The 26,232-nt window shown below is 38.8% G+C and overlaps 1 protein-coding gene across 2 annotated transcripts in view; it reads left to right on the top strand.

Moving 5' to 3' along the window:
• LAMA4 (laminin subunit alpha 4) overlaps positions 1–26,232 on the top strand; it is a 160,874-nt gene that overhangs the window by 72,781 nt on the left and 61,861 nt on the right. For both annotated transcript variants that reach the window (XM_055135507.1, XM_055135509.1), the window contains 6 exons: positions 2,236–2,331; positions 4,546–4,697; positions 7,499–7,609; positions 15,245–15,356; positions 18,398–18,565; positions 21,958–22,151. In XM_055135507.1, the coding sequence (XP_054991482.1) occupies positions 2,236–2,331; positions 4,546–4,697; positions 7,499–7,609; positions 15,245–15,356; positions 18,398–18,565; positions 21,958–22,151 (833 nt within the window). The remainder of the gene's footprint in view (positions 1–2,235; positions 2,332–4,545; positions 4,698–7,498; positions 7,610–15,244; positions 15,357–18,397; positions 18,566–21,957; positions 22,152–26,232) is intronic.

Here is a 26,232-nt window from a genome sequence, read left to right as displayed (position 1 = left end):
AGTGTGAAAACCGTCACCTGACTGGAATGCTTGTCTTAAAAGCAGGTCCTTTGTCAAAACATAATTTTAATTTATTTATCTTGCCCCCTTGTCACTTTTCCAGGGCAATGTACATTATCAGGAATGTGCACACCAAAGTTAAGGGGGGTAAATATTTTAATAATGGTTACTATGTAACTTAGCTCATGAGTAGAATGAACCACCAACATAAATTAGCTTTCATCATGTTATTTTATATGCTTCAATTTTTGTCTAAAATAGTAAATCAGAATTCCATGAATTCCCTATCTTTGACCAGAAGTCTAAATAAAATTGCGCATGGTTTGTATCCATGTTTGGTTTGGTTGAAAACTTAAGCTCTCCAATCCTTTGGGGGTTATATTTGGTAAATATATCATGCCAAGGAAATAGATTAGTAAGCCAAGGGTAATGTTTAATCATCCCCAGTTTTCTCAAATTGAATAAATAGTTCAGTAATAGTATAAGTAATATTCCTGGTTTGGGGGCTGGAGCAATAGCACAGCGGGTAGGGCGTTTGCTTTGCACACGGACGACCCGGGTTCAATTCCCAGCACCCCATATGGTCCCCCAAGCACCACCAGGAGGAATTCCTGAGTGCAGAGCCAGGAGTAACCCCTGAACATCGCTGGGTGTGACCCCCCAAAAAAGTAATATTCCTGGTTTTGGTATATACAAATTTCATTCTTGATTTTTCCAAGCCATTTGCTACACAGAGTGAAGCTCTTCATAAGGGAAGCTAAATTGCTTTCCTCTAAGAGTGAAGGGTAGCTGGGGTTGAATATTTCTTGCCGTTCTATTGATGGAAAAAAGGGTGAGGAGGGGGTAATGCACACTTCTATTGGAAATTCACTGAGAAAGTTTCCCACTTGAAAAGATGTTAAGAAGTAAAGCATATACAGTTTAGAGGGAAACACAGAGGATCTGCAGAAATCACATTGAGTAAACATGTCTCTGAAAAAACAAAGGGCACAGAAGCGTCACCCCAAGGACGACAGGAGGAGGGAAAGAGGTGCTTATCCAGTCAGAATATAGGGAAGAAAGCAGGCTTCAGAAAGAGCATATAAAAACCTTAAATATTGTCATCCTGCATCTCAAAATGTTGGCCAAATTACGGCCTAAGCGGATATTTTAAATAGTTCATATCAGGGCTGGAGGTATAGCTCAACAGAATGAGTGTATGTTTTGCCTATGGGAGCTCGAGGGTTGATGCCGGCGCCTCATGGTCCTCTGAGCACCAGGAGGAGCCCCCCTTGAGAACAAGAACTGGGAGTAGCCCTTGGGCATGGCCATGTAACCTAAAAACCTCCTCCTCTCCAACAAGGTTCAGATCCTTCTTAGATGGGCCATGTTAGAGGCAATAAAGCATGATCTCACTGAAATGTTTAATAAATCTACATTTTACGGAACATTAACCAGCTGAAATATAATAAATATCTGTCCCCTTTAGAGTTATTTTTCACAATTATTCTGCAGAGATAATTAAGAGGTGTAGGAGAGAGTGGAACTTCACAGTTCTATTCCTGCTTATTGCTAGCAGAGAAACTTAGGAAAATCTTTTTCTTTTTAAACGTTACAAATTATCTTCTGCTCTGAAACAGTGGTAAATTAGTCTGCTGAGATTTGTCTTTTGTTTCCAAATGGCATTCCAAAAAAAAAAATCTACAGATCATTAAGGGACTCTCAGGTTTGTTAAATGGATGTAAATACACTGCTAATTCTTTGCACATTTTTCTAGCTATTTCGCTTATAGCTATTGGATGGTTTGGCATCAGTTCTGCCCAAGGCCAAACAATGTGGGAGCCACAGTTGGCTCTTTGGTCTCACTTCTGGCTCTGAGCAACCCTGGAAAGCCAGCCTACATGAAAGCATGCCATTCATAGTCCAGCATTCTACCTGCTGGAATTCACCAGGATCTTTTTGGGCTGCAGAATCTGTGTTATCATGTTGGCATCCCCCAAAAAGGGAGTCCTGGAAAACTTAGATTTATGTTTGTCCCAAGGTCACCTTTGAAAAACTCTCACTGGACTGGGTTTTCCTTGGGTGAGGGGCAGAATCTCTATACCGTAGATGACATGCGGGCTTAATGTAGAATATAGTTTATCCCCATGGAAGAATTATATATTGATGGCCAGCATTTCTAGAAACCACAAAAATCCTGCCATATTTTAAGCATTAAGAAATGAGTCCCTAATCTCTTGTTTTTGTTTCCCACAGCGTGCAATTGTGGGGGAGGCCCATGTGACAGCGTAACTGGAGAGTGCTTGGAAGACGGCTTTGAAGGCCCTACAGGCATGGACTGCCCAACTATAAGTAAAAATAACCACACATGATTGACTAACCCCACTTTCCCTAATGTGCTGCAGGTGTGGGATCCAGCAGCGCTATGCATTACCCTCTCTCCGGAAACTGCCTGAGTCCCACCCCTAGTTTTAACCCTGTCTGTGCCTCAATCAGATGGACCCTAAGCAAGAGCTACTCAGTGGTCTGCTTGATTCCAGTTGTCAGATAGGGGATGGGCATTTAGCAGCTTGATTTTAGAAAACTTACGTTCGTCTTAGCATTCTTATGTGGAACAAAGCCAAGTCAGATACACAATTCCCAGTGACTGAGTTTATTTTCGCCACTTTATCTCTTCAGGTCCTCAATAATTAGACTTGCCAGCAGTGCACTATTAAATGATGAAAACTGAGATGCTCACAGATTTAAGTGGTTTTCCCCTAGACACGCAATCTGGAGTGGCACCACTGCCTTTCTCTGTCACTCCTGTCTGTCAAATTGTGAGCAGTCCTGAGAGTGCCAGAATCTGCCAAGACATGTTGAAACTGGTTGTCCAGGACTGGTCTTCATGACTATGCAAGCAAATTTCAAACTCTTAGTTTACAAAGATTATTATTGATCTAGGATTTAAGAAAACTTGGGCCTTTGAAATCTTTCTAGTAAGCAAGTAGTAATATTTGCCCTACTTACTAAGTAGAGTGGTTATACATAAGGTTTCTTAAGATTCAATTAAACTGGACTGGAAATATAGTACAGAGGTTAAGGCACATGCCTTGTATGCAGGCAACCCTGGTTCTATCTTCTGCACCACTGGGTTTACTCCTGAGCACAGAGTCAGGAAGAAGCCCGAAGAATGGATGGGGGTGGCACTACCCCTCCCCCAAGAAAAAAAGTTTGATAAATATTTGTCCATACATATTTATAAATATGACCAATAATTGTCCATATTTTCTATGTATTTGTTATTTTTATAAACAATTTCAACAATTATTGAAGATATTTTAAAAACAATGAACAAATAATTCTATAAGAAAAATAAACAAAGATAAGGATTCTCTCACCCCTCACTCCCTACCCCCAAAGAAAGATACCTTGAACTCTTGGTCCCCCTGAGCATAAATGGTCAAGTCTTTCTGCTTTAGAAGGTGACATAGGATGTGAGGCACAAACAGAACAAAGTTTGCACATTGATCACCTTAGGTGGTGCCCTAAGTAGAAGTCCTTTGAGAATCTTTAGATGAATGCCTGGCTCCAGGCATGACCTCCACCTAATGTTCTGGCCAGGCAGTTATTCCTCTGAGAGAGCGTCTAGGTAAGGCCATGCTAAACTTCAAATAACATATTAACATATTAACCACATTAACATTTCAAGTCTCCATTTATCCAAGAAAACAGTACTCTGTGAGGGAAAGATTGGGAACACAACAGTATGAGAGGGCGGTGAAGACAAGTTTCCAAGTCAGCTCTGCTGTCTGTTGCCCTTGGAAGACACTGAGTTCCCAGGGAGTGAAGCTAGAGGTCACGGGAACTAAATAGGTTATGCAAGAAGAAACCACTTCCCACCTCTCCATGGACCCAGGTTCAGCCTGATCTTTGGCTGCACTTAGCAGGAGATCATGTTCATAAACAGTGAAGAAACCACTTCCCACCTCTCCATGGACCCAGGTTCAGCCTGATCTTTGGCTGCACTTAGCAGGAGATCATGTTCATAAACAGCGATGCTCTACAGACATCTGTGCGAGAAGGGGAAGTCACTGGGAAAGGAGGTCAGCTGCCACAGGGAAGAATGGTACTGGCCTAGAGTAAGGCTGAGCCTTGAATGGACTCTGAGCAGAGCTTAGTAGAGTGGAGCAAAGAGATCTTCCACCAAGCATACAGCCAGAGCCTGACATGAGAAAAGCCCTTCCAGGCCCCCTCCCCCACTAAAGTCAAGTAAATAAGGCATCTGCTTATTCCCTCCCGTCTCAGAGCTCTTATTTCTCTTTGTTCTTTTTGGTCATATTAACCTCATTTCCCTGTGGCACGTGTTTTCTGAGGTGTTTTAAGCAGTGCTGGTTATCTGCTATGTTGTTCACCTTATCTTAGCTCAGTTCCACTTTGAGCATAAGGACTAGCTTGATGGTCTAGCTCCTCGGGAAACTAAAATAGAAACGGTCTGTTCGCCAGGACATAGGGAGCTCCCTGGAAGGCAGCATGCTTCCCAGCCAGCTTTGCTCTTTAGGATCTGACACAACCATTTATCTCCAGGCTGTGATAAGTGCATCTGGGATCTGACTGACGACCTCCGCTTGGCGGCTCTCTCCATTGAGGAGAGCAAGTCTGGTGTGCTGAGCGTGTCATCCGGGGCCGCAGCTCATCGGCATGTGACTGACGTCAACGCCACCATCCACCATCTCAAAGTAAGGAGGAATGTCGCATCTCCTGCATGTTTTCATTTGGCTTTCGAAGGGTTACTCCTGGTCACACCTATCTCTTCTCATATGTGTCCCATAACTGAGTTATTGATTGATAGAAGGAGGAAATATTTTTTTTAATTTTATGGTAAACAACCTCTCCCCACCATGAACTACCAAAAGTCTGTAAGAGGGGTTAATCGAGAAAATAAAATGACTGAAAACCTGGTATCTACAGACAAAACTACTTATGACAGAGTCACACTTGTATGTTCTTGGTGAAGCTCTGTGTAGATTATTAAAGTCATTACCTCAAACCTGAGCCATAAACTGCAACATTTAGAAAGGCTCTTTTCTTCCTATCTCTACCTCTACCTCCATCTCTGCCTCCCCACCTCCACGTGTTCCTCTCACTTTCACACATTCATACATATACTCAAACATGCAAACCTATTGTAGGTTCTGTTTTTTTTCCATAAGGTTACTGGGTAATAGCAAATAAACAAGCTAAAAGCAGGCAATAGTCAAAAACAGTGCTTGTATACCTAAAACTTTAAATGATAATTTTTCTCTTCTAAATATGTTCTTATTTTATATATATATGTATATATATATATATATATATATGCTTTTTGGGTCACACCCAGTGATGCTCAGGGGTTACTCCTGGCTCTACACTCAGGAATTACTCCTGGCGGTGCTTAGGGGACCGTATGGGATGCTGGGAATCCAACCCAGGTTGGCCGAGTATCACTCCAGCTCCTACAGATATATTTTTTTAAAAAATAATTAGTTCAAGGAGCAGTAAAATTAATGCCAACACTTTTTTTTGCTTCATTAGTTTAGCAAAACAACTTTAGAAACAAGGTGGCATTGCCTTCAAATCCCAGCTCTAACACTTATTAGCTATATGACCTTAGGCAAGTTAATGAATTTCTTTAGTCTTTTTCCTCATGAGAACCATTATTGCACCTATCCCATGTGTTGTAAAGATTTCAGATTCATATATATATACATAAATATATGTGTATGTATGTATATATATAGCATGGAAAGTGCTCACTTCTCTACTTTTGGAGATATACTTGATTTCCAGAACAAGTGACCAAGTAAGTATAGAATAAACAAAAATCACAAAATTTTAGATTCACTGGAATATTACTCAATTCTAGTTCAATCTTAGGAATTATTCTGGTCTAGACTAATCTGTCTGCACAGATGAAGGCACTAATTCTCAGAGGAGTAACTCAGACTTGGGCCTATTCATAGCACTCGAATCCTTACTTCCCACAGCACAGCTTCAGGATGGGTAGACAAGCTTCCCCCGTCCCAAAATAGTGCCCTCCCATGATACCTTCCCCAAATCAAAATGGCGTGAACAAAAAAGCAATTATCATTCACTTGCCTGGAAATTATTTTTTAGTATTATAGATCCAAAAAATAGCCTACCAGATCACATCAAATAGCACATGAGGTATAAAATCCCACTGGCATGTAGCTCATTCAAGCAGGGAAAACATTACTAATACAAGACTGCATATTGTCATTCCCTAGGGAAGGAGCTTGGCAGTCTATAGTGCTGTGTGTAGTGCAGTATACATCTAGAAGTGCTTTCTTCAAGATCAACACTGAAAACTTCTTTTCACATTTTTTTTAATCCTGAAAGCAAACATCCAAAGAGATCTTTGGGTTACTATCAGTTATTGAAAAATAGGTACTAAGATAGGTTTTTCACAAAAGTAAAATGGCATAACATCCATAACATCAACTTTTGAGAAGTAGGATATCTGCAATAATTATTGACAGGAAGTTAAATGGCTTCTCCAAAGTAATTTCACTGAAGCTCCATTTGGATCAAATGTCTCAAAAAAAAATTAAATAAATAGAATAACAACCTTTATACCCAAAGTAGGAAAGTGAAATTCCAATTTAGTTAATGTTGATGATCTGGTGGGTTGATTGTTTCCTTCACTGTATGCTAAAAATTAAAATGTAAAGATACCCATACTGGCACTTGTGAAAACTGAAAAAAGGCCCTGACCCCACGGCCAGCTTTGGGAGTGGAGCTTACAGCATTTCACCCCCTCACAGCTCCCTGTGCCCTCATGCAGACTCATTCTCCATAGCAACCAGCAGCAGCCTTCTTCTCTCACCCTCATTCATGATTGAGTTTCAGCCTTATCATGTCTGAGCACCAAGCATTTCACGATTTCAGTGCCCCCTTCCCTCCACCAATGTCCCTGGTTTCTCTTTCCTTCTCCCCCCACAACCTGCCCTCATGGTTGACACTTTTTCCTTGTAGGCCCTGTGATTTGCAGGACTGTTTCTGAGAGGGTATCATGCAGATCACGTTATCTGCTTCAGCACTCAGTTCTTGTCCACAGTGATCGTTTCCTTTATCATTGTCATAGTGGTCCCTTCTCTGTCCAAACCCTCCTCCCCCAACTATGGCAAGCTTCTTACTAAGGACCAGTTCTCCTGGCCTTTGTTTCTATTGTCTTTGGGCATTGCTTATTCCCCTATTATGTATTTTTTATATCCTGCAAATGAGTGCAATCATTCTATATCTGTCTGTCTCCCTCTGACTCATTTCACTCAGCATGATACTCTCCAGATTCATTCACGTATCATTAAATTTCATGGTCTTTCATTTTTTTCTAACTGCAGGAGCCTTCTAAATCATCCACCTGGGAAGCAGAGGCTTACACTCAACTTTGGGTCACCTTACACTAAAAGCATTTTATGTGTGTGTTTGTAAACTTGATGTGCCATCTGCTCATTATTTTCAAAATAATATTTTTTTATAGACTAAATTGTCAGAAAGAGAAAACCAGTATGTCCTCCGAAAGATACAAATCAACAATGCTGAAAACACAGTGAAAAGCATTCTGTCTGAAGTGGAGGAATTAACTGAAAGGGTAGGTACTTGGTTTTGGAGACTGCCTTCAGAGGAAGGATTTTGCTGGTAAGAGCCTAACTACTCTCAAATGACTGAGACTTTACAAAGCCAGAAATAAATGCAGTGACCCATGTCCCTTAAATAAATCAAGACAAGACCCATGGAGAAAGTTAACAGATTTTAATCTCTATATCACTTCCCATTTTAATTGACTTTCTTGAAAAAGTGTTTATAGGAAAACTTTTGTTGGATTTGCTGCTGATTCAGAGTTGATGGTGCTAATATAGATAGTCATTCAACAATTTGCCTTTCCTAGCATTTTATGACTAAGAGCTATAGAGTCTCTAGAAATGAATCTTTTATTATATGGAGTATAAAATTTAAATGTTTGCTAAAGGATGCATTAAGTAAAAAAGAAAGAAAAGAAATGGTGCTGAGAAAGCAGTTTTGAAGTTTAGCAGGGAAAGAAAAGTCACATGCAACCACTTTCCAATCATACATTAAAATAAATTCAAGACAGATTAAAGACTTGGGTTTAAACTTTAGATTTACTTCTGTTGAACTAAATAGTTTTTAAACTTTGAAAGGAAATAATACTACACTTGTTTTGTGTAATGCATTATGAAAGAGAGTAGTTTTAACAAGATAAAATTTTAAATACTTAATAAAACAACCAAGAAAATGCAAAATAAACTAGACTAAGAAAAACATGGATTTTTTAAAGGACACAAATTAATTATAAAAACATTGAAACATGGGTAGAATCAAAGTGAGAAATGATCTGATATACTCCCCGAAAAACTAACATAGAAAAATAATCTTCCTCTGGACTAATAAGAAAAATACAACTAGCCACAAGCTGCCATATTTATTATGTTAAAGTTTTAGCATATTTTTCCTTTTAGTTATGCTCCCCCAGTGCTGCTCAAAGTCTCTGGACTCTCTTTGAGATTCTGGTGCTTAAAATCTATTGTTGAAGTGCTTTAGAAAACCAGTACTCCTGTCTACTTGGATAATATCATTGACCTTAGACATCTTAAACTCTTAAGAGAAAATATTTTTTAAAAGGTGAATTACTTAATTGGACCCTTAAGTGATAGAGCTACCTTTAAATACATAGGAAAATTGTATCCCTCCTTTTCGTGTAATGATGCCTATTAGCCCAAGTAATAGCGTTTGAAGATCTGTGAAACCTCTTCAATTTCCAAAGAAATTTCTCAAAGAAACTCTTGTGAAAACTCATTGATATTTTATGTTGGTATCATGGGTGGAATTTTTCCAAAGTGTCTCAATTCTTAAGAAAATATTTTTATGGTGATTAATTCCTCTCACAGCTCAGACACTATTTAATTGATCCTCCTGTTGCATTATTTTCCATTTTTAATATGACAAAAATATAGACTTTAGACTTTTTCAGGGAGAAATGCAGACCAGTCTGAAGGTAATATCACAGTAGAAATTTTTCTGGGCAACAAACACTAAAGTGGGAAGTTAAAACTTGTCAGAACAGACATCCATATATTTTTATTAGTCCGAATTGGAAAAAAAGGTGATTCAGTAATCCTAATGGTACAAAACCCACTGAAATATTTCAAAACAAATACCAGTGCTGATTGTGCTGACTTCTCAAGAATTTTTGAAGCCCTTAGTCTAAGAAAGTCAAGAAAAGAGTGATTCTTAGACGAATTTAAGAAAATTTTTGGCTTAAAAGAAACTTCTGTCAAAAAAGTGATATTTGACTGTACATAGAAACTATTACTATAATTTCCCACAGTGAATTTTATAATACCAAGGTACTATTGCCTCTTAAACTCAGTAGTACCTCTAATTGCATATTATCTAGCAACTGAATTTATGACTCAAATCTCACAATTTACATTAATCTAAAGTTAGTGAATTGGTCCTATCCTCCATATCCAAGTCCTCTCACACCCTTTTGGTAAATTCTACAGCCCTTTCCTATCCCTTACCATGGGAGCCCCTGGAAGAATGCCCAGAGATTTATGTCCACAAATAGCCACCGTTCTAAAGGGTCTCTTTTGCCACCACTAATCATGTTAAAAATACCAAAGACTATGGCAAGCTCCACTCTCTTATGTTTCCAACATGTCATGCAGAGAGTCAGAGGCACTGGTCTAAAAGCAAGGGGAGAGGCCAGGGGTCCTCTCCAGATCTTGGTCATATGGATGTTCAAGAAACATGATGGGTCCCAAGTCACAAAGTTCCATCTTCAGGTGTTCATGCAGGAAGTTCCCACACCACCCCCTTCTTCACCTCCCACCTCTCCCTCCTCCAACCTCAGAAAAAGTTATCAACAGATGTAAGATAACACTGGTTGTCCTTTCTGCCTTGCCACAGGGAGCTTAGGTTTACTGGGTTTCTCCCATCACAGTGCTCCCATTCCTCTGTGTTTATTTGTAACCTCTTTCTTTGTGCTCTGTTAACTTGTAAATATTGCTTTTCTCTTCTCCTTAAGTCCTTTGCATGGTTAATTCAGAGCAATGTCCTTTTTGTATGGACCCAAGAAGACAGTTAATGCTAAGCTGTTGTAACTTGGGAGTTAATATTCAGATAATATTCACTCCCAGGCATCTGTTCTCTTGACTTAAGCCTCAGTTGCTCTTACTTCCTAGCACCCCAAAAGCAGGGTTCTGACGAGGGACTGGATGAATCCAGGGCAAGCAATGAGCTACCCTGGTGTCGAAATGGGCCTGGCCAAAGCGCCGTAATACTTTACTATAAGTTAAGAGCATGGTCATAGACAATGGACCCTATCATGATCCAAAAAGTAGTAACTGGAGTAGAAGCCTGTTAGGGTTAGGAAAGATTAATCTGGCCTGAGCACTGTAGTCTGAGTCTGTGGCAGGATGTCCCTAGGAGAGCCACCCTACAAGCTCAATATATCTATCTCTTACTCTGTTCATACAAAATAACTAATATTTAGAAGTAAAATTAAGATATTAATTAATTTATTGGACTAAGGAGAAGAGAAATACCCTTAGGTGGTATTTCCGCCCTTGAGACTGATGGGCCATCAGAAAGGGCCTTTGATATGCTGATTCTGCTACCCCCAATGTGGGAGTTACAGAGAGAGAGAGAGAGAGAGAGAGAGAGAGAGAGAGCATGAGAGCAAGAGCAAGACCCTAACCTCCCTGGAGATTACACAAATACACACACAGAGGCCCTTGGCATTGGAATAAAAGTAAATCGCCTCCACACAGGTGAATGTGAGTTTTAACTGACAAAAAGGCAGAATTTTCTTTTTTTAAGTTTTCATTCAAAGTATCGTCTTACACTTGGTATATCATGGAATGTACCAGGTACAGGGGTACTGAAATAAATATAATCAGTCTCCTATTCTCAAGGAACTCAGAGTATATTAAGTAAGAAAACAGACAAAAATATTGTAAGTAGTTCAGGAATAGAGGCTAATGAGATAACTCTAAGGAAGACATGATAAACTATTCTAGCAGAGAGGTATGGATAGGGAAGGCTTCTCAGAGAAGATGGGTATGACCTTGTGCACTAAAGAATGACTAGGAGCTGATCAAATACCTCTAAGCAGGAAAAGATGCCACAAAGCAGCTATGTGAAACAACATAGTATTCTTGGAACTCAAAGAATTTGCGCCTTGGTCTTATGCATGTTTAATTGCAAGGCAAGAAAAGTGGATTAAGAAGTCCTCAGAGGCCAGATCATGAGAAGCTTTTCCCACTGGGCTCAGTAAAACACAGGTTTCATTCTGTGAATTTTGGAGGGCATTAAAGCAATAAACTGATGATGTTTGAAATTTCATAGAACATCCCTTTGAGTAGTAGGAGTTGGGCAGGTGAAGACTCTGAAAATAGAGATGTCCCTTAGGAGACTGCCATGGTAGTCCAAACATGAATGATTCATTGTTACTTTAGTATCATCTGAAAAGAATTTTCAGTGAACTGGAATAAATAGGGATCATAATAATGAGAAACTAGAAGAAGACCTGAAAGTCAAGTAATAGCAAGGAAATTAAAATGATTTGGTGACCAATTAGATATGAGGAGCAGCAAGGAAGAAAGCTCGAGTTGGAGAAACGCATGAATAAGACCAAAAGTATAGAACAGATCAGTGTGGACGTTTTAATATTTGCAGGTAATGTATCTGTAGATGCCCAGAGGGCAGTTAGAGATATAAGTGTATCCCAGAGAAGATATTAAGGATTGTAAAGTACTAGGAAGTCTTTGCTCTTTAGGAGATAGCAGTATGCAGATTCTGAAATGGTAGGTATCATGGCAATGTCCTGATATATGCTTGTATCCTACAGTAATTCTTAAAAATTACCCTCTTTTACTCTCAAAATTATCCCAGCTTAAACAATCGTGTATGAGCGCCCTCTATATTAATGATAATCCTCACATAATATATTTGATTTTTTAAATGGTGTTATAGAAAAGAATCCACTACATAACAAAAGATACCTGCACATTTTTCTCTTTTTTTCACTGTATCACTGTCATCCCATTGCTCATCGATTTGCTCGAGCGGGCAGCAATAACGTTTCCATTGTGAGACTTGTTGTTACTCTTTTTGGCATATCTAATACGCCATGGGTAGCTTGCCAGGTTCTGCTGTGCGGGCGAGATACTCTCGGTAGCTTGCCGGGCTCTTTGAGAGGGAGAGGGACAGAGGAATTGAGCTTGGGTTGGCCGTGTGCAAGGCAAACACTCTACCTGCTGTGTTTTTGTTCCAGCCCTACTTTTTTTTTTTTTTAATCAACCAAAACCAGGATTTATTTAAAACTTTTTGGATATATAGTTATTGTATAATTGTACATTTTGTTTATTTTTAGTTTTTTTAATCATTGAATCACCACGAGATTCAGTTTCAAAGCTTTCATGATTGAGTTTCAGTCAGACAATGGTCTAACACCTATTCCTCCATCAGTGCACATTCTCCACCACCGATGTCCCCAGTCTCTAGTGGTGGGAAATGGCTGGTGGAGGCATAGATGTTAGAACATTGTCTGACTGAAACCCAATCATGAACAGTTTTGTAACTGTGTATCTCGATTAAAAAAACAAACAAAAAGTTCAGTAAGATGGTGGGCTTTGCCAGTCTTTTATTAAATATAGAAGCGCCCTCTGCTGTTCATTTGATAGAAGACATCTTCGAACTGCCTTTGGAGCTTTTGTGAAAAGTTTGAAATCAAGATATTAGTTGTAGGCCACCCAAGAAGAGAGAGAGAACAAAAGGCAATGCCCTGCCACAGAGGTGGGGTGGGCTGAAGGGGACAGGGTGGGGGGTGGGAGGGATGCTGGGACCATTGGTGGTGGAAAATGGGCACTGGTGGAGGGATGAATACTCGATCATTGTATGACTGAAATGCAAGCTTGAAAATTTGTAAGTCTGTAACTTTATCTCACGGTTATTCACGAATAATTTTTTTTTAAATATATTAGTTGTAGGGACTGGGAAGAGTACAACAGATAAGGCTCTACCTGGCATGTGACAGACCCAAGTTTGATCTTTAGCATCCCACATGGTCCCCAGGCACAGCCATGAGTAAACCCTGAGCATTGCCAGGTGTGTCCCCCTCAAAAAAATTTTTTGAAGGAAATGACTTGTATAAACATAGTAATAAAAATAGGACTCTCCCTGAAGTATGAAGTCAAGGTAAAAAATATGAGTGTTATATTTTGCAAGTATAACTCAATTTAAACAGGATAAAAAGTCAACTATAATTTTTTAAAAAACATCTAAATGTTTCATTGTATAGTTTTTAAAATATTTTATTGATACTGAGGTAACAAGGTTATGATAGTATTAATGTTAATCCCGTTGGTGTAAAATGTTACTTCATCCCATTACCATCAAAATGGCAAAGACCACCACTGTTCCTATGCCATTTCTAGTCCTCCCCTTGGGACCCAGTCCCCAGGCCCTCTGCCATCATCTAGCAGCCTCCAATTTGGTGTCAAAGTTCAAAGGTTTATTTCCACTGGATTCTGTCCACTCTCTTATTTACTTACATGTTTGGTTTCATTTTGTTTTAAATCATGTAAGGGATGGCATCTAGGATATCACTGTCATCCCGTTGCTCATCGATTTGTTCGAGCGGGCACCAGTAATGTCTCTCATTGAGAGACTTATTGTTACTGTTTTTGGCATATCCAATATGTACGGGTAGCTTGCCAGGCTCTGCCATGCAGGCTCAATGTTCTCCGTAGCTTGCCGTGCTCCCCGAGAGGGGTGGAGGAATCAAACACGGGTCAGCCGCATGAAAGGCGAACGCCCAACCGCTGTGCTATCACTCCAGCCCCATCCAGGATATAATCCATCTTATTTTCTACATCATTTATTTTAGGGTGATCAAAAATATTGTATCTCTGGAAAACATGGCAGAAGCCAAAAGAAAGATTAATTATGGGCAATTCATTTTTCTTCCAGAAAACTCTGTGCTTGGGGAAGAAACTGATGGCGTTATTGCTAGTCAAAAAAGCAAGGCATAAAGGAGATTTGGGATTGATAAAAAGGATCTGGTATATTGTATACCATTTCTATATTCTCTTCCTTAAAGACTGCTATTTTGTGTCATGCTTGGGAAGCATAGAAACATTCCCTGTGAAACCTTGGCATAACCATCTGGGGTAGAACTGGATGAAAGAAGTTTGTGACCCTCTTCTGCTGAGAGAAAACTATACAATGGATCTGTCAGGTTTTGTCGGGAAAGATCCTCCTGTATCATCCTGGCTTTTCAGATCTAGAGTGTTTTGATGCAAAGATGAATCAAAAAAAAAAAGGCACTAGCTAAGCCAAGTGGGCATTCCAAATGCCAGACTGAAGCACTGTTGGTCAGGAGTTCATTTCTCTGAGCCCAAGAGCTGCACATACAGGCCAGTGTCCTGGTCATGAACCGATTTTTAGGTCAGCCTCTGTGTTTTACACAAGCACACAGAAATAATACACCTACAAGACCAGACACCGTTTCTTCAGAAGTCATGTTTGAACTGGGATTTCATTTTCACCATACTTTGGGGAACAATTGAAAAAGTGGTACCCAGACTAAGAGCATAGAGTCAGCTTCTTGGAGAAGAATTCCATTCACTCCAAGCCAAATCTACTTGAGCAGCTATTTGTACACAAGTACCATCAACACTGATGGGAGTTTGGGATAAAGCACTGAAAACAGTATTTAGCCTAGCAAGCATAATCCCTTATATCTCTGTGGTAATTCCATTTTAGCAGTGGTTGGACCACCCAGGAGTCAGTGGATGCATGGAACATTTCAGGACTGCCTACTTTCTCCACAGTTTTCCCTTTGAACCTATAAGCCCCTCAGCCCACACAGTGCCAAACTGATCTGCAGACACGGGCAATTTTCTAGTTGGGCATCTTGAGGCATAGTAAAAATTCAAAGGGTAAATTACATATAAAATGTGGTTGATTTGGACTGAACTATGACTGATGTATAGAAATAGCTTCAGATTTTATAGCATTCTGCAATTCTAAAGCTGATCATTACATCAGCCTTGCTGATTTCTGGAACATTTTATATGCTATAGAACTTTTGCATGCCAGGGAAATTTATGTTTATAGGATCTGATGCCTCCAGATGCATCTATATATAATATTTCCCTTCTCTTAAATATAATCTGGTATTTATATGGATTATTTACAGGAAACTCAAGCCTCAAGAAAGGGCCAGCTGACTCAGAAAGAAAGCATGGATACTATTAACCATGCAACTCAGCTTGTAGAGCAAGCCCATGAAATGAGAGACAAAATCCAAGGTAAATATGTTCCCTCCTGATGCACCTTAAAGTCAAGGAGATATTCATGTTATTAACCACAATTTTAAAAAATCAGTGACCACAGTTAATATTTATTAGATGCCAGAAACTGTTGTTAAATACTTTCGTCCACACATTGTCCAGCTGCTCAGCAGATATGTGTCATTTCCTCTTCTGGCATCTTGAGACACCGGTGTCACAGGTTTAAAGTTAATGAGCTCTTCCTTTTAAGTTTGTTTCTCTGAGATTTCTGAGCACTCTTATTGTTTTCTGTTGAGTTTTCATAATTAATCATAGCATATTCCCTTTCCAGGCATTTTACAAAGTGGAAAGTTAGAAGATCTTTCCTGGCAGACAAAATTACATGCCATAGTGTTTCTGAAATCCAAGGGGTATGAATCATATTTCTCTAGACCCTGACTTCTTAAACTGTGGGTCATGATCCCACAGCTAACTGAACAGCAGGGGGGTATTTAATAAATTTCTTTAAGATTTATTATCAGTGAATGTTGGGTTTGTAGACATATATATATATATTTTTTTAATTTTATAAAGCACTGGAAGCCTGGTGTTTGAACTGCCCTGAACTTTTATTTATTTATTTTTTTGCTTTTTGGGTTACACCTGGCGATGCACAGGGATTACTCCTGGCTTTGCACTCAGGAATTACCCTTGGCCATGCTCAGGGGACCATATGGGATGCTGGGATTTGAACCCGGGTCGGCCGCGTGCAAGGCAAACGCCCTACCCGCTGTGCTATCTCTCCAGCCCCGACATATATTTTTTTATACCTGCAATCACATAAAAGATTCTTGGGCCAAAAAGAGTTGTACATGGAAAAGGTTTAAGAAGCCCTGTTCTAGTTTTTAAAAAATGCTGATTTTAGATAGATAACAGATTTTCCTAAGTAAATTACCCTAGGCATATTAGGAACCCTACTGTTATTTTTCAAGAACCAGTCAGGCAATATGCTCTGCCAGAAGAAGAGCAAGGAAGGCACGTCTGAGATTTCATTGCCCTAAAACCTAGTAGCAGTTTTGCCTTCCTTCACGCAGGAGTGTGTATGTGTGCTCAAACTTGTGATAAGTGCTGGCTGCTTTTTTGAAGCTATTTGAAGATCATGCTGAAAGCAGTCTTCAATTTATTAACAGAATCCAAGTGCTTTTGCAGGTGGTAAAAATTAAAAGAATTTCCTTGAGTCATAGTCTAAGATTCAGTATTGCCTTCATTTTTATTATCCTATATTTTAAGAACAGGCTGACAGCTTCAGTGAATCTTGGGGTACAGGGGCAATAAAGGGACCCACAGTAGGAGATTCATATCTTTATACCAAGGTATAGGAGCATATTCCAGGCAAAGGTATATATTAAACTAACATTAATCATTTGCTATATTTCCTTTGATAATTATAATACACAATAAAAACAGATGACATACATTTCAAAAACTTACCTCCCATACTTACACTCATATTTTTGCATCTCCCAATAAAATAGTTATTTTATTTATATAGTCAATAGTAACTATATTGACTTTTTCAAAAAGTCAGATTGACTCAAGATTAGTTTATATCATCTAATTAAGAGATAAATGTCCCTCAAGGCAGCAAATAAGCCAGCGTCCTATTGAACCATTCAGAAGAAATAATTGCCTTTGTTGTCACTTAAATTTTCACTCTAAGTTGTTTCAGTTGGAAATAATCTAAACCCTCTCTGATGTCCCTTTAAGAATAGAAAAAGTTGAAAAAATTCAAAAGAAATGTAAATAGGAAACAAAATTTCCTTCAGCTTTTACCTTTTAAAAATAATTGAATAGTCTCCAAAGACCAAAGGCAAAATGTTATTGTTATCATTTCCTTTTTTCTAATCTATACCTGACATAAGTATAATAAAGTAAGCCAAACTGTAAATATAATAACTGTAAAAAAGTTGGCAACAAATTCATTATTATAAGTCCTAGGTCTGAAGGACCAAGGACTAAGGACCAAGTTTAGTTTATTTCAGAAGTTCATGTTTTTACTTTTCTTAAAAAATGAATGTTAACTTCTCTGTACAATTTTAAGCATATCTGATTGCCCTGTAAGTTTCTCAACAATATTTGTAGCATTAAAAGCTCCTCCCCCATCCATTTATCTCCCTTCTTTCAGAATTCAAGAATGTAGTGGAACACTGATTATGTGTCATTCCTTATTCTCAACCATCCCTAAAATAACTGTGTCTGACCTTCTAGCTAGGACCCATGTAAAATACATGCCCTTATTCTGGTTTGATTTATGTCGCACTAGTGTTTGTTTATCCAACTTGTCTGACCAACCATACAGATCACAGTGAACCACAGACACACAATTTCGTTTATGCCAGGAAGATAAAGTGCTTCCTCCCAGAGTTGCTGTAGGACAAAGTACCAATTATATAATTTTCATCTAACCATATGTAATAGTAAAAGGAAACAAAGTTCTCAGGTCTGTTAGTTTTTAGAGAACTAATAAGTTCTTGGAATCTCAGATGTCCCTCCAGCTCTCAAATCTCCATCACCTCACTATAAAAGTGATCAAGAAATGACCAAGATCAAGAAATGATCAAGGTTTGATTCCCAGTACCCAAATAGTCCCTTAAGCCCTATGAGGAGTAATCCCTCAAGAGAGAGCCAGGAATAACCCCTGAGCTAGTACCACCACGTGTGGCCAAAAATAAAAGTTTCATTAAAATCCTCAGATTTGTGTGTGTGAAGCATTAGTGTTCTCCAACACTGCAGAAGCTACTTCCAGTTGAAGTGAGGACAGCTTTTGTAATAGGTTGTTTGCCTTTTGACACCAAATAGAAAATTGAGAAGAATGGTTTCCTCAAACTCTACTGCTCCCTCAAATATGTGGTTCTCTTCAGTGTTTGCCACAGTTTCACATCAGTTTACTGTCTTCAAATGATTCTCTCCTTTGTAGGATCAGCCCTGCCCTTTGCTCTAACTTGTCAGTGTTTTCAGTGACATCAGCAACGTGCTCTGCCATCTCTCATCTCCTTCTCTCACTGCATCTTTCCTTTCAGAGATCAACAACAAGATGCTGTACTATGGAGAAAAGCAGGAACTTAGCTCTGAGGAAATCTCTGAGAAGCTGGGCTTGGCCCAGAAGATGCTTGAGGAGATTAGACGCCGTCAACCATTTCTCACTCAGCGAGAGCTTGTGGATGAGGAGGCAGATGAAGCCCATGAATGTAGGTGCTTTTAACTCCTAGAGTTTAGCACCTGTTTGTTTCTTTGTCAATCTAGGAGGGGACAAAGAGCCGTAGGTGACATTAGATCAAAGCTCAATATCCATTCTCAGTATTTGGATCTATTTAGAATTTCCATATGGTCCCAGGAAATCATTCAGGAAACAGTTGAAAATATAACTAAAGTCTTTCTCAAAATTTTGAGAAGATGGTTAAGATGTACAAAGTATGGGAGGGAAAGTCAAGAAAATCAATTTCCAGAATCACAATGAGAGCAGTCATATGGAGTAGACAGTAAAGCTACAAAATTCAACAATTCTCATGTTCTAAAGTTCATGAATGACTTTTAAGGACTTAACCTCCAACAGTCTTTAATGATGAGTATAAGCAAAAGCCATAATTGTATTAGTGAACCAATGACTTTGTCACTTTTTAAGTAATAGTTATGACTAAACTGTAACCATTTTGTCCCAGATGTATTCAGTTAAAACATTACTCTGCTCATCAACAGATGGATTGGTCACATGAGCTGGCAATTTGGGTTAGATACAGCCTAAACAGTTTGGACTAAGCCTAAACAGCTAGTCTCTCCTCATGGGGTGAACTTATTCACATTCACAAGTCTAGGGCCTTAGGATAACTGGAGTGCTCTTTCAATGAGAGGTCTTTCTTACCCTCAATGAGGCAAGTCAGGCATGTTCATGCCGGGGCAGCACTCTGAGAATGAGGAGTGCAAGGTGACCTGAGTCCCAGTCCTGGAACTCAGTAGTGTCCTTATCCATTCCTCTTATCAAGATCATCTCAGACTCAAGGGTGAGAAACAGATTACACTCCATGGGAAAAGTTACAATGAACTTGTGTCCTTTTAATTTATTGGGGGTCTGAGAAGTAGTACAGCAGGCTGGGCTGGAGAAGTACTATAGCAGTACAGTTGTCTTGCATGCATCTGACCTAGTTTTGATCCCTGGCACCCCCAAATGGTCTCCCTGAGCCCTGCCAGGGTGATTCCTGAATGTAGAGCCAGCAATAATTCCTGGACACCACCAGGTGTAAACCATCTCTCCCAAAAAAAAAAAAACTTTGTTTATTTGGCAGTGTCAGGGATCAAACGCAGGAACTCATACATGCAAGGAAAATTTTATCATAATGAACTACTTCCTTGAACCCTGTGTCCTTTTTATCTGTACCACCAATACAAAATATATATATTTACATGTCTTTCAGTGGTTGCTATTAGCTCATAACTTTGGGCTGAAGCAATAGTACAACTAGTACAGCGGGCAGGGTGCTGGTCTTGCACAGGTCAATGTGGGTTCGATCCCTGGCACTATATATACACCCCTGAGTCCCACCAGGAGTGATCCCTGACTGCAGAGTCAGGAGTACGCCCCAAGAACTGCCAGATATGTCCCCCACCCTCCAAATAAAAATATAAATAAAATTTAAAAAAATTCAGTACTAGTTTTGTTAACCAGTAACTTACAGTTAGAGTAATTTGATGTAGTATTACAGTTCCACCTCTAGAGCTTATAATTTTATGCATTGATAGACACTTTTATTTGACCATTTTAAAAATATTGATCCTTTTTTAATTCTACACATTTTTTTGTTTGTTTGTTTTTTGGGTCACATCTGGTGATGCACAGGGGTTACTCCTGGCTCTGCACTCAGGAATCACCCCTGGCCATGCTCAGGGGATCATATGGGATGCTGGGAATCAAACCCGGGTTAGCTGCGTGCAAGGCAAACGCCCTACCCGCTGTGCTATCACTCCAGCTTCCAATTCTACACATTTTCATTTATACATTTTTATTTATTTTTGCAGTATCAGAGATTGATCAAACCCAAGGCCTCAGACCTGTCAGGCAGGTGCTCTACCACTGAGCCACATTCCTGAATCACCTTTCGTACATTTTAAAACATTATTAAAAGGGTAGTGAACACTTCAGTAGATGGCAAAGATGTCTGTAACACAAAAGGATTATTAATACCTAAACTAGCACAGTGTCCTACAGATGTCACTCTCAACTTCTGCAAACAATTACTCTAAAGAACAGTTTTTAATTTTTTTAATTTTATTCAAGCACCACTGTGATTTACAAAGTTTTTCATAATTGAGTTTTAGACACACAGTATTCCATCACCTATCCCACCACCAGTGTTAATTGTAAAGAAGAACATTATTTTTACATTAAGGCATATTATAATACCAAATATACAAAGTCTTGGAGCCAAGAATCTCAGGCTCCATTTCTGTCTGGTTGAGATGACAGTCATAAAGACTGTCACCATAACATTAGAGCCAAAGACTTCCAACACCTTGTCTATTTTGCAATTTAACAAGACTGCCATAGAGAAATGGGAGCAAATATGTCTCACTGAGGCCTCCTACCAAGTGAATGCTTTTTCTTTTTTTTCCTTTTTTTTTTTTTTTTTTGATTTTTGGGTCACACCCAGGAGTTACTTTTGGCTTTGCACTCAGGAATTACTCCTGGTGTTGCTTAGGGGACCATATGGGATGTCAGGGATTGAACTCAGGTCGGCTTCGTGCAAGGCAAACTCCCTCCCTGCTATACTATCACTCTGGCCCAGTGAATGCTTTTTTAACCACTTTTTTACTCAGCCTCTGATCTGGTATCTTCTGATCACAATGAATAAAGAAAAGACAAAATCTCAACCAGACAGGCTGATATCTCATGGAAAAATGTGTTATGAAATCCATTTTTATAGCTTTGATCAGAAAATTGAAACAATTCAAAATTTAAGAAGACTCATCTTGTGAGCTAGAGATGGAGCACACATCTTTCCTGCGTGAGCCCTACGTCTGATTCCCTTACAACATGACAACCTCCCCTCATCGCCAGCACCACTGGGAGAACCTGGCAGCTTCTGAGCATCACTTGGAATGACCTCCACACTAACAATAACAAAAGAATGAATGCTTTTCGCATCCATTGCCATTTTGCATCTTTATGTTCAAAACAATGACTTAGCTTTTACAAAAGAAGCTAACTGGAAAGAATTATCTGGAGAGAATGCAGAAAAAGAGTAAACGTGAATGTCATTTGTCAGATAAGATCATTGTTCTTTATAATAGGGAATCTATAGTATATCCAAATTCTCTTTATACCATAAAATTGTTAATAAGGTTGTAGTTTCTACATGAAACATAGTCTCAGTAGGAAAACAATCAGAACCTTTTTCTGCCTGACTGCTTCCAGGTTCTCTCAAACCCTAAAACGTAGTATTGGTTTGCTTTAAATCTAAAATATGGTTCTATTTTTATGAGCAGCTTTATCTCTATTGCTAAAGAAGGCAGAGTCCAACTCTGCTAAATGCTAGACAGAATGGAAGGAGGCAGAGGCCAGACTCAATCTATATTCATTTCTTCCCAGTGTTAAACCAGGCTGAGAATTGGCAGAGATTGTACAATGATACTCGCTCTTTGTTTCCGGTCGTTTTGGAGCAGCTGGACGACTACAATGCTAAGTTTTCAGACCTCCAGGAATCACTTGACCAGGCTCTTGACCGTGTCAGGGATGCTGAAGATATGAACAGGGCAATAACAGCCAGGCAGCGGGAACATGAGGTATAGTGCACAATAACTAGAAATGCTTTTCCATCATAGACAATATGAAATGAAAATAAGAAGGGATGATATACTTAATAATATTGTTATATTTAAATATGTATGTTGCTTAAATATTTGTATTTTCCACCTCTATTTACTAATATAATTATGTGCATGTAAATAAAATTAAAATTTAATAATTGTTGAGTTCCTATCAATTATTACTCTCGCAAGTGAGTAAACTGTTAGCTATTACTATTCCTAACTTATACTGAGAGTTCTAGGACACCGAAGCAGCCCTGCAGAGATATTTGTAAACTCAAAAAGGCATATCTCATAGGCTGGCTGGCCAACAGTAGAAGAGAGAGTATTTATTCAAGCCAAAGTCATGCAAATACAAAGAGGTGAAAGACAATGTCTATACATGACCATAGTTTGCAGTGGTGGTTGTCTGTGGGACCAGAGGCTTTGTGCACACCCACGTTTAGAGAACAGAACTGATTGTCACATCTGCTCTGCACAAGGTGTACATTCACAACAACCACCATTGAGAGATGTTATCTTGCATTAGGAAAACATGTGGATCTTTGGATGTACTTGAATATAAGGGTATAAAAGCAAAATAAAAAATAGGAAATAAGAAAATAGGAAATAACTATGAACAAATTTACTATTTCCATTGTTTGTTTTATATTGGCAACCAACTAACAACTTGGGTTTCTACCCTGATTTTTAGTCATCACTGTAAAATACTCTAAATAAAGTTAATTGCAGTATTCACCACCAATTTTTAAAGGTGCAAACCCAATGTTTTTAGAATAATAATAATAATGATCAGGAAAGTATTCCTGGTTTAACACATGAATTATTACACTACACAAGGAAACTTTAAGTATAACACATAATTTCTTCATACAGATTTCGAAATAGTAATGAGGACTCAGGATTATCCTTGAATTGTCCCTCCTCTTCTACACCTGAATCTAGCTTGCTAATTTTATTTACCATCATACTATTTTTAACCCTTTTCTCCTTGCCCTTCTGAAATTGTTCTAGCCTAAGTGCCATTATTTCTTTCTTTTTAAGATGTTTCAATTGAATCACCATGAGATACACAGTGACAAAGCCCTTCATGATTGAGTTTCAGTTATACAATGTTCCAACACCCATCTCTTCACCAGTGCACACTTCCTGATACAAATGTCCCCAGTTTTCCCTCCCGTCCCAACCCCTCACTCCCCCAGCCTACCTTATGTCAGATATTTTCCTTCTCTCTCTCTCTCTCTCTTTCTCTCTCTCTTTCTCTAACAATACCATAGAAGGTCTTATGTGCCTTTCTATTTCCTTGTTATGATCAACTTTTCATAAATCTGTCTACTCTCTCAAATGCAATTGGCTTTACTTCACATTTCACTATTAGACATGCAAATAGCTTAAAAAAAGAGTAAGACCAAAATTTCCATCTTTATTCAATGCAAAAAAACCCCACCCCACAGTTTTACCATGTAGATGTATGTAAGCAGTAACTGCACAACTAATAGTTACATCACTTATTTAACATCAAATACCCTAATGACAAAAATCTTTATGAAGTAAATATAAGATCCCATGTTTTTAAAATATGTAGCTAAAATACTCTTTAGGAAGTACAAGTTTGGAATTTGCAGAGTCCAAAATTTTGCCTTCTCGCTACAATTCTAGTTTTTTAAGATCAAAAAATCTGCATATGTGAAATGAATACAGAAGCATACTAAGTAGTGCCAATTATGTTATTTTTATAACTGTTCTCCAAGTCTTTCTTTGGTTCAAATGGACCATCTTCTATGGGAATCTCTTTGTTTCAAAGCAAATTTTATTCATTTCTGTCTAGTGCTATAGATAACAAGTAGGAAAACCTTGAGTTTTCCAAGTCTTGCAAATAAGCTTATTATGTAATGCTGTTAGCTTACAGCTTTGAACTATGGCCATGATCTTGGAGTAAGGCCATTCAAATATAAGCACAGAATGAGTTATATCTCAGTTTCTGTGATGCAAAATTGCTGTAATATAGATAAATAAATCTAACCATTTTTTACCTCTTTTCTTTACATAAATTAATATATACATGTGAAAGATTGCTTTTGAATAGTAGTGTATTATTTTATCACCACCTTTCCTTGTGGTGATAAAATAATTAATCCCAAATAGTATAAGTATTAAGCTTGATGAATAATGAAGGAAAATTGATTTTCAATGTTCTTGTGTAGTATAACATTGGGTTTGTCCTTTCAGCCTTGCTGCAGGGAACTTAGGTTCATCTGGTTACACCCATCACAGTGCTCCTGAGTCACTCCCATTCCTGTTTATCTGTAAACTCTTCACTGTGCTCTCCTCCCCAACCAGTTAATCACCTTTTCCCCTAATCAGATTCTGTTAACTTGTAAGATCAGATCCTTCTAGAACATTGAACTTGTAATGTAAGTTAAATATTGCTTTTCTCCATCTTTTGCATAGTTTACTTTAAAGCAATGTCCTTTTTTTATAGACACAGGAAGACCGTTAATATTATGCTTTGTAACTTGGGAGTTGATTAACTCCAATAATATTTACTCCTGGGCATCTGCTTTCTCAACTCAGTTCCCTTAGTTCCTAGCACCCCAAAAGCAGGGTCCCGATGAGGGACTGAGTGAACCCAGGGCAATCTGTGAGCTACCCTAGCATCGAAATGGGCCAGGTCAAAGCGCCACAATACTCAACTATAAGATGAAGGCATGATCATGAACAAATGCTGTCATGATCCAAAAGTAATGACGAGATTAGGACTCTGCTGGGATTAGGAAGACTAACCTGGCCTGAGGACTGTGGTCTGAAATATATAGTGAGATGTCGTCAGGGAGAACCAAACTTTAAGTTTGATATATCTCTTACTGTGCTCACACAGAATGACATTGCTAGAAATATTTGAAGTAGATTTACTACAACTATTTAAGTGGATTACTAGCTCATGAAAGAAGAAATAAACACACTCTCGTTAGGATCCCACCCTTGAGCGGATCTCCTAGTAATCTGAAGTAATCTCCTAAAATGAGATTTTGTTCATCTCCTGGAGGAGTGAACTTACCCCTCTTTGTTGATTTGTTAATGTTCAACCCACCTTTGTCACCACCCTATGTGATTGCTATATAAACTAAGACTGTAGGAGAAGTAAGGGTGAAGACACAGAAGCAGAGCACAAGGCAAAAGAGAATCAGGGAGGCATCAGAGTCAGAAGCAGGGGAAAGAAAGAGCACAGTGCGAGTGAGAGTCAGAGTCAGAAGTAAGGGTCAGAATCAGAAGTAAGGGTCAGAGTCACAAGTAAGAGACAGAGTCAGAAGTGAGAGCGAGAGGGGCTCAGGAGAGAGAGAAGCAGAAGGGGGATCCAGAGCCAGAAGGAGTATGAAGGGGGATCCAGAAGGAGAATGAAGTAGCATGGGGGAGGATGAAGCAAGAGGAGAATCAGAGGAGAATGGAGATGGGAATGGAATAAACTTCAACTGAGACCAACTGGCCTGGCTCTCCTTCCTTCACCTGCCCATCGCCATCAACCTCCCTGGGGTGGGGGAAGCGGCGTGACACCACCGAACATGGGCAGCGAGAGAAATAGAGTGCTGCTGCCTTTTGTAATTACACATTCTTGCATTAAGAGGATATTAAATGGGATTATTTTATTCTTCTTGGCCTTCATTGTCTACAGATAAATACTACATATTTAGAGAAGATGGGTTTTATTTGTCCTTTCTGCTAAACAAGGAAGGACTGCATGGAATTAAAAAAAAAATGGATACTGCAGTGGACCTAGAAAATTTTAAAGTATGTCATTCTGAATCTATTATTTCATAATTTTTCTATGACATCCCAGAAAGCCATAATTTACATCTTTCGATTACAATTTAAATTACCATTTTTTAAAGTGTTACTCAGTTCCACATCCTTCCTAAATGCTGATGTATTAGGTTGGCCCCTATTTGAGCTAATAAGGGTGGGGATCTAGCCTTAGGATTGTCTCAGCAAAAAAAAGAATAAAGTGCTCAGAAAATGTTCTCACCTGCCATCCACCCAAACTTCAATCTCCCAAAGGTTC

This window comes from Sorex araneus, chromosome 4 (assembly GCF_027595985.1).
Source record: "Sorex araneus isolate mSorAra2 chromosome 4, mSorAra2.pri, whole genome shotgun sequence".
Lineage (NCBI taxonomy): Eukaryota > Metazoa > Chordata > Mammalia > Eulipotyphla > Soricidae > Sorex > Sorex araneus.
Note: the sequence above shows the minus strand (reverse complement) of the source record. Positions and strands in the feature narration are given on the sequence as shown.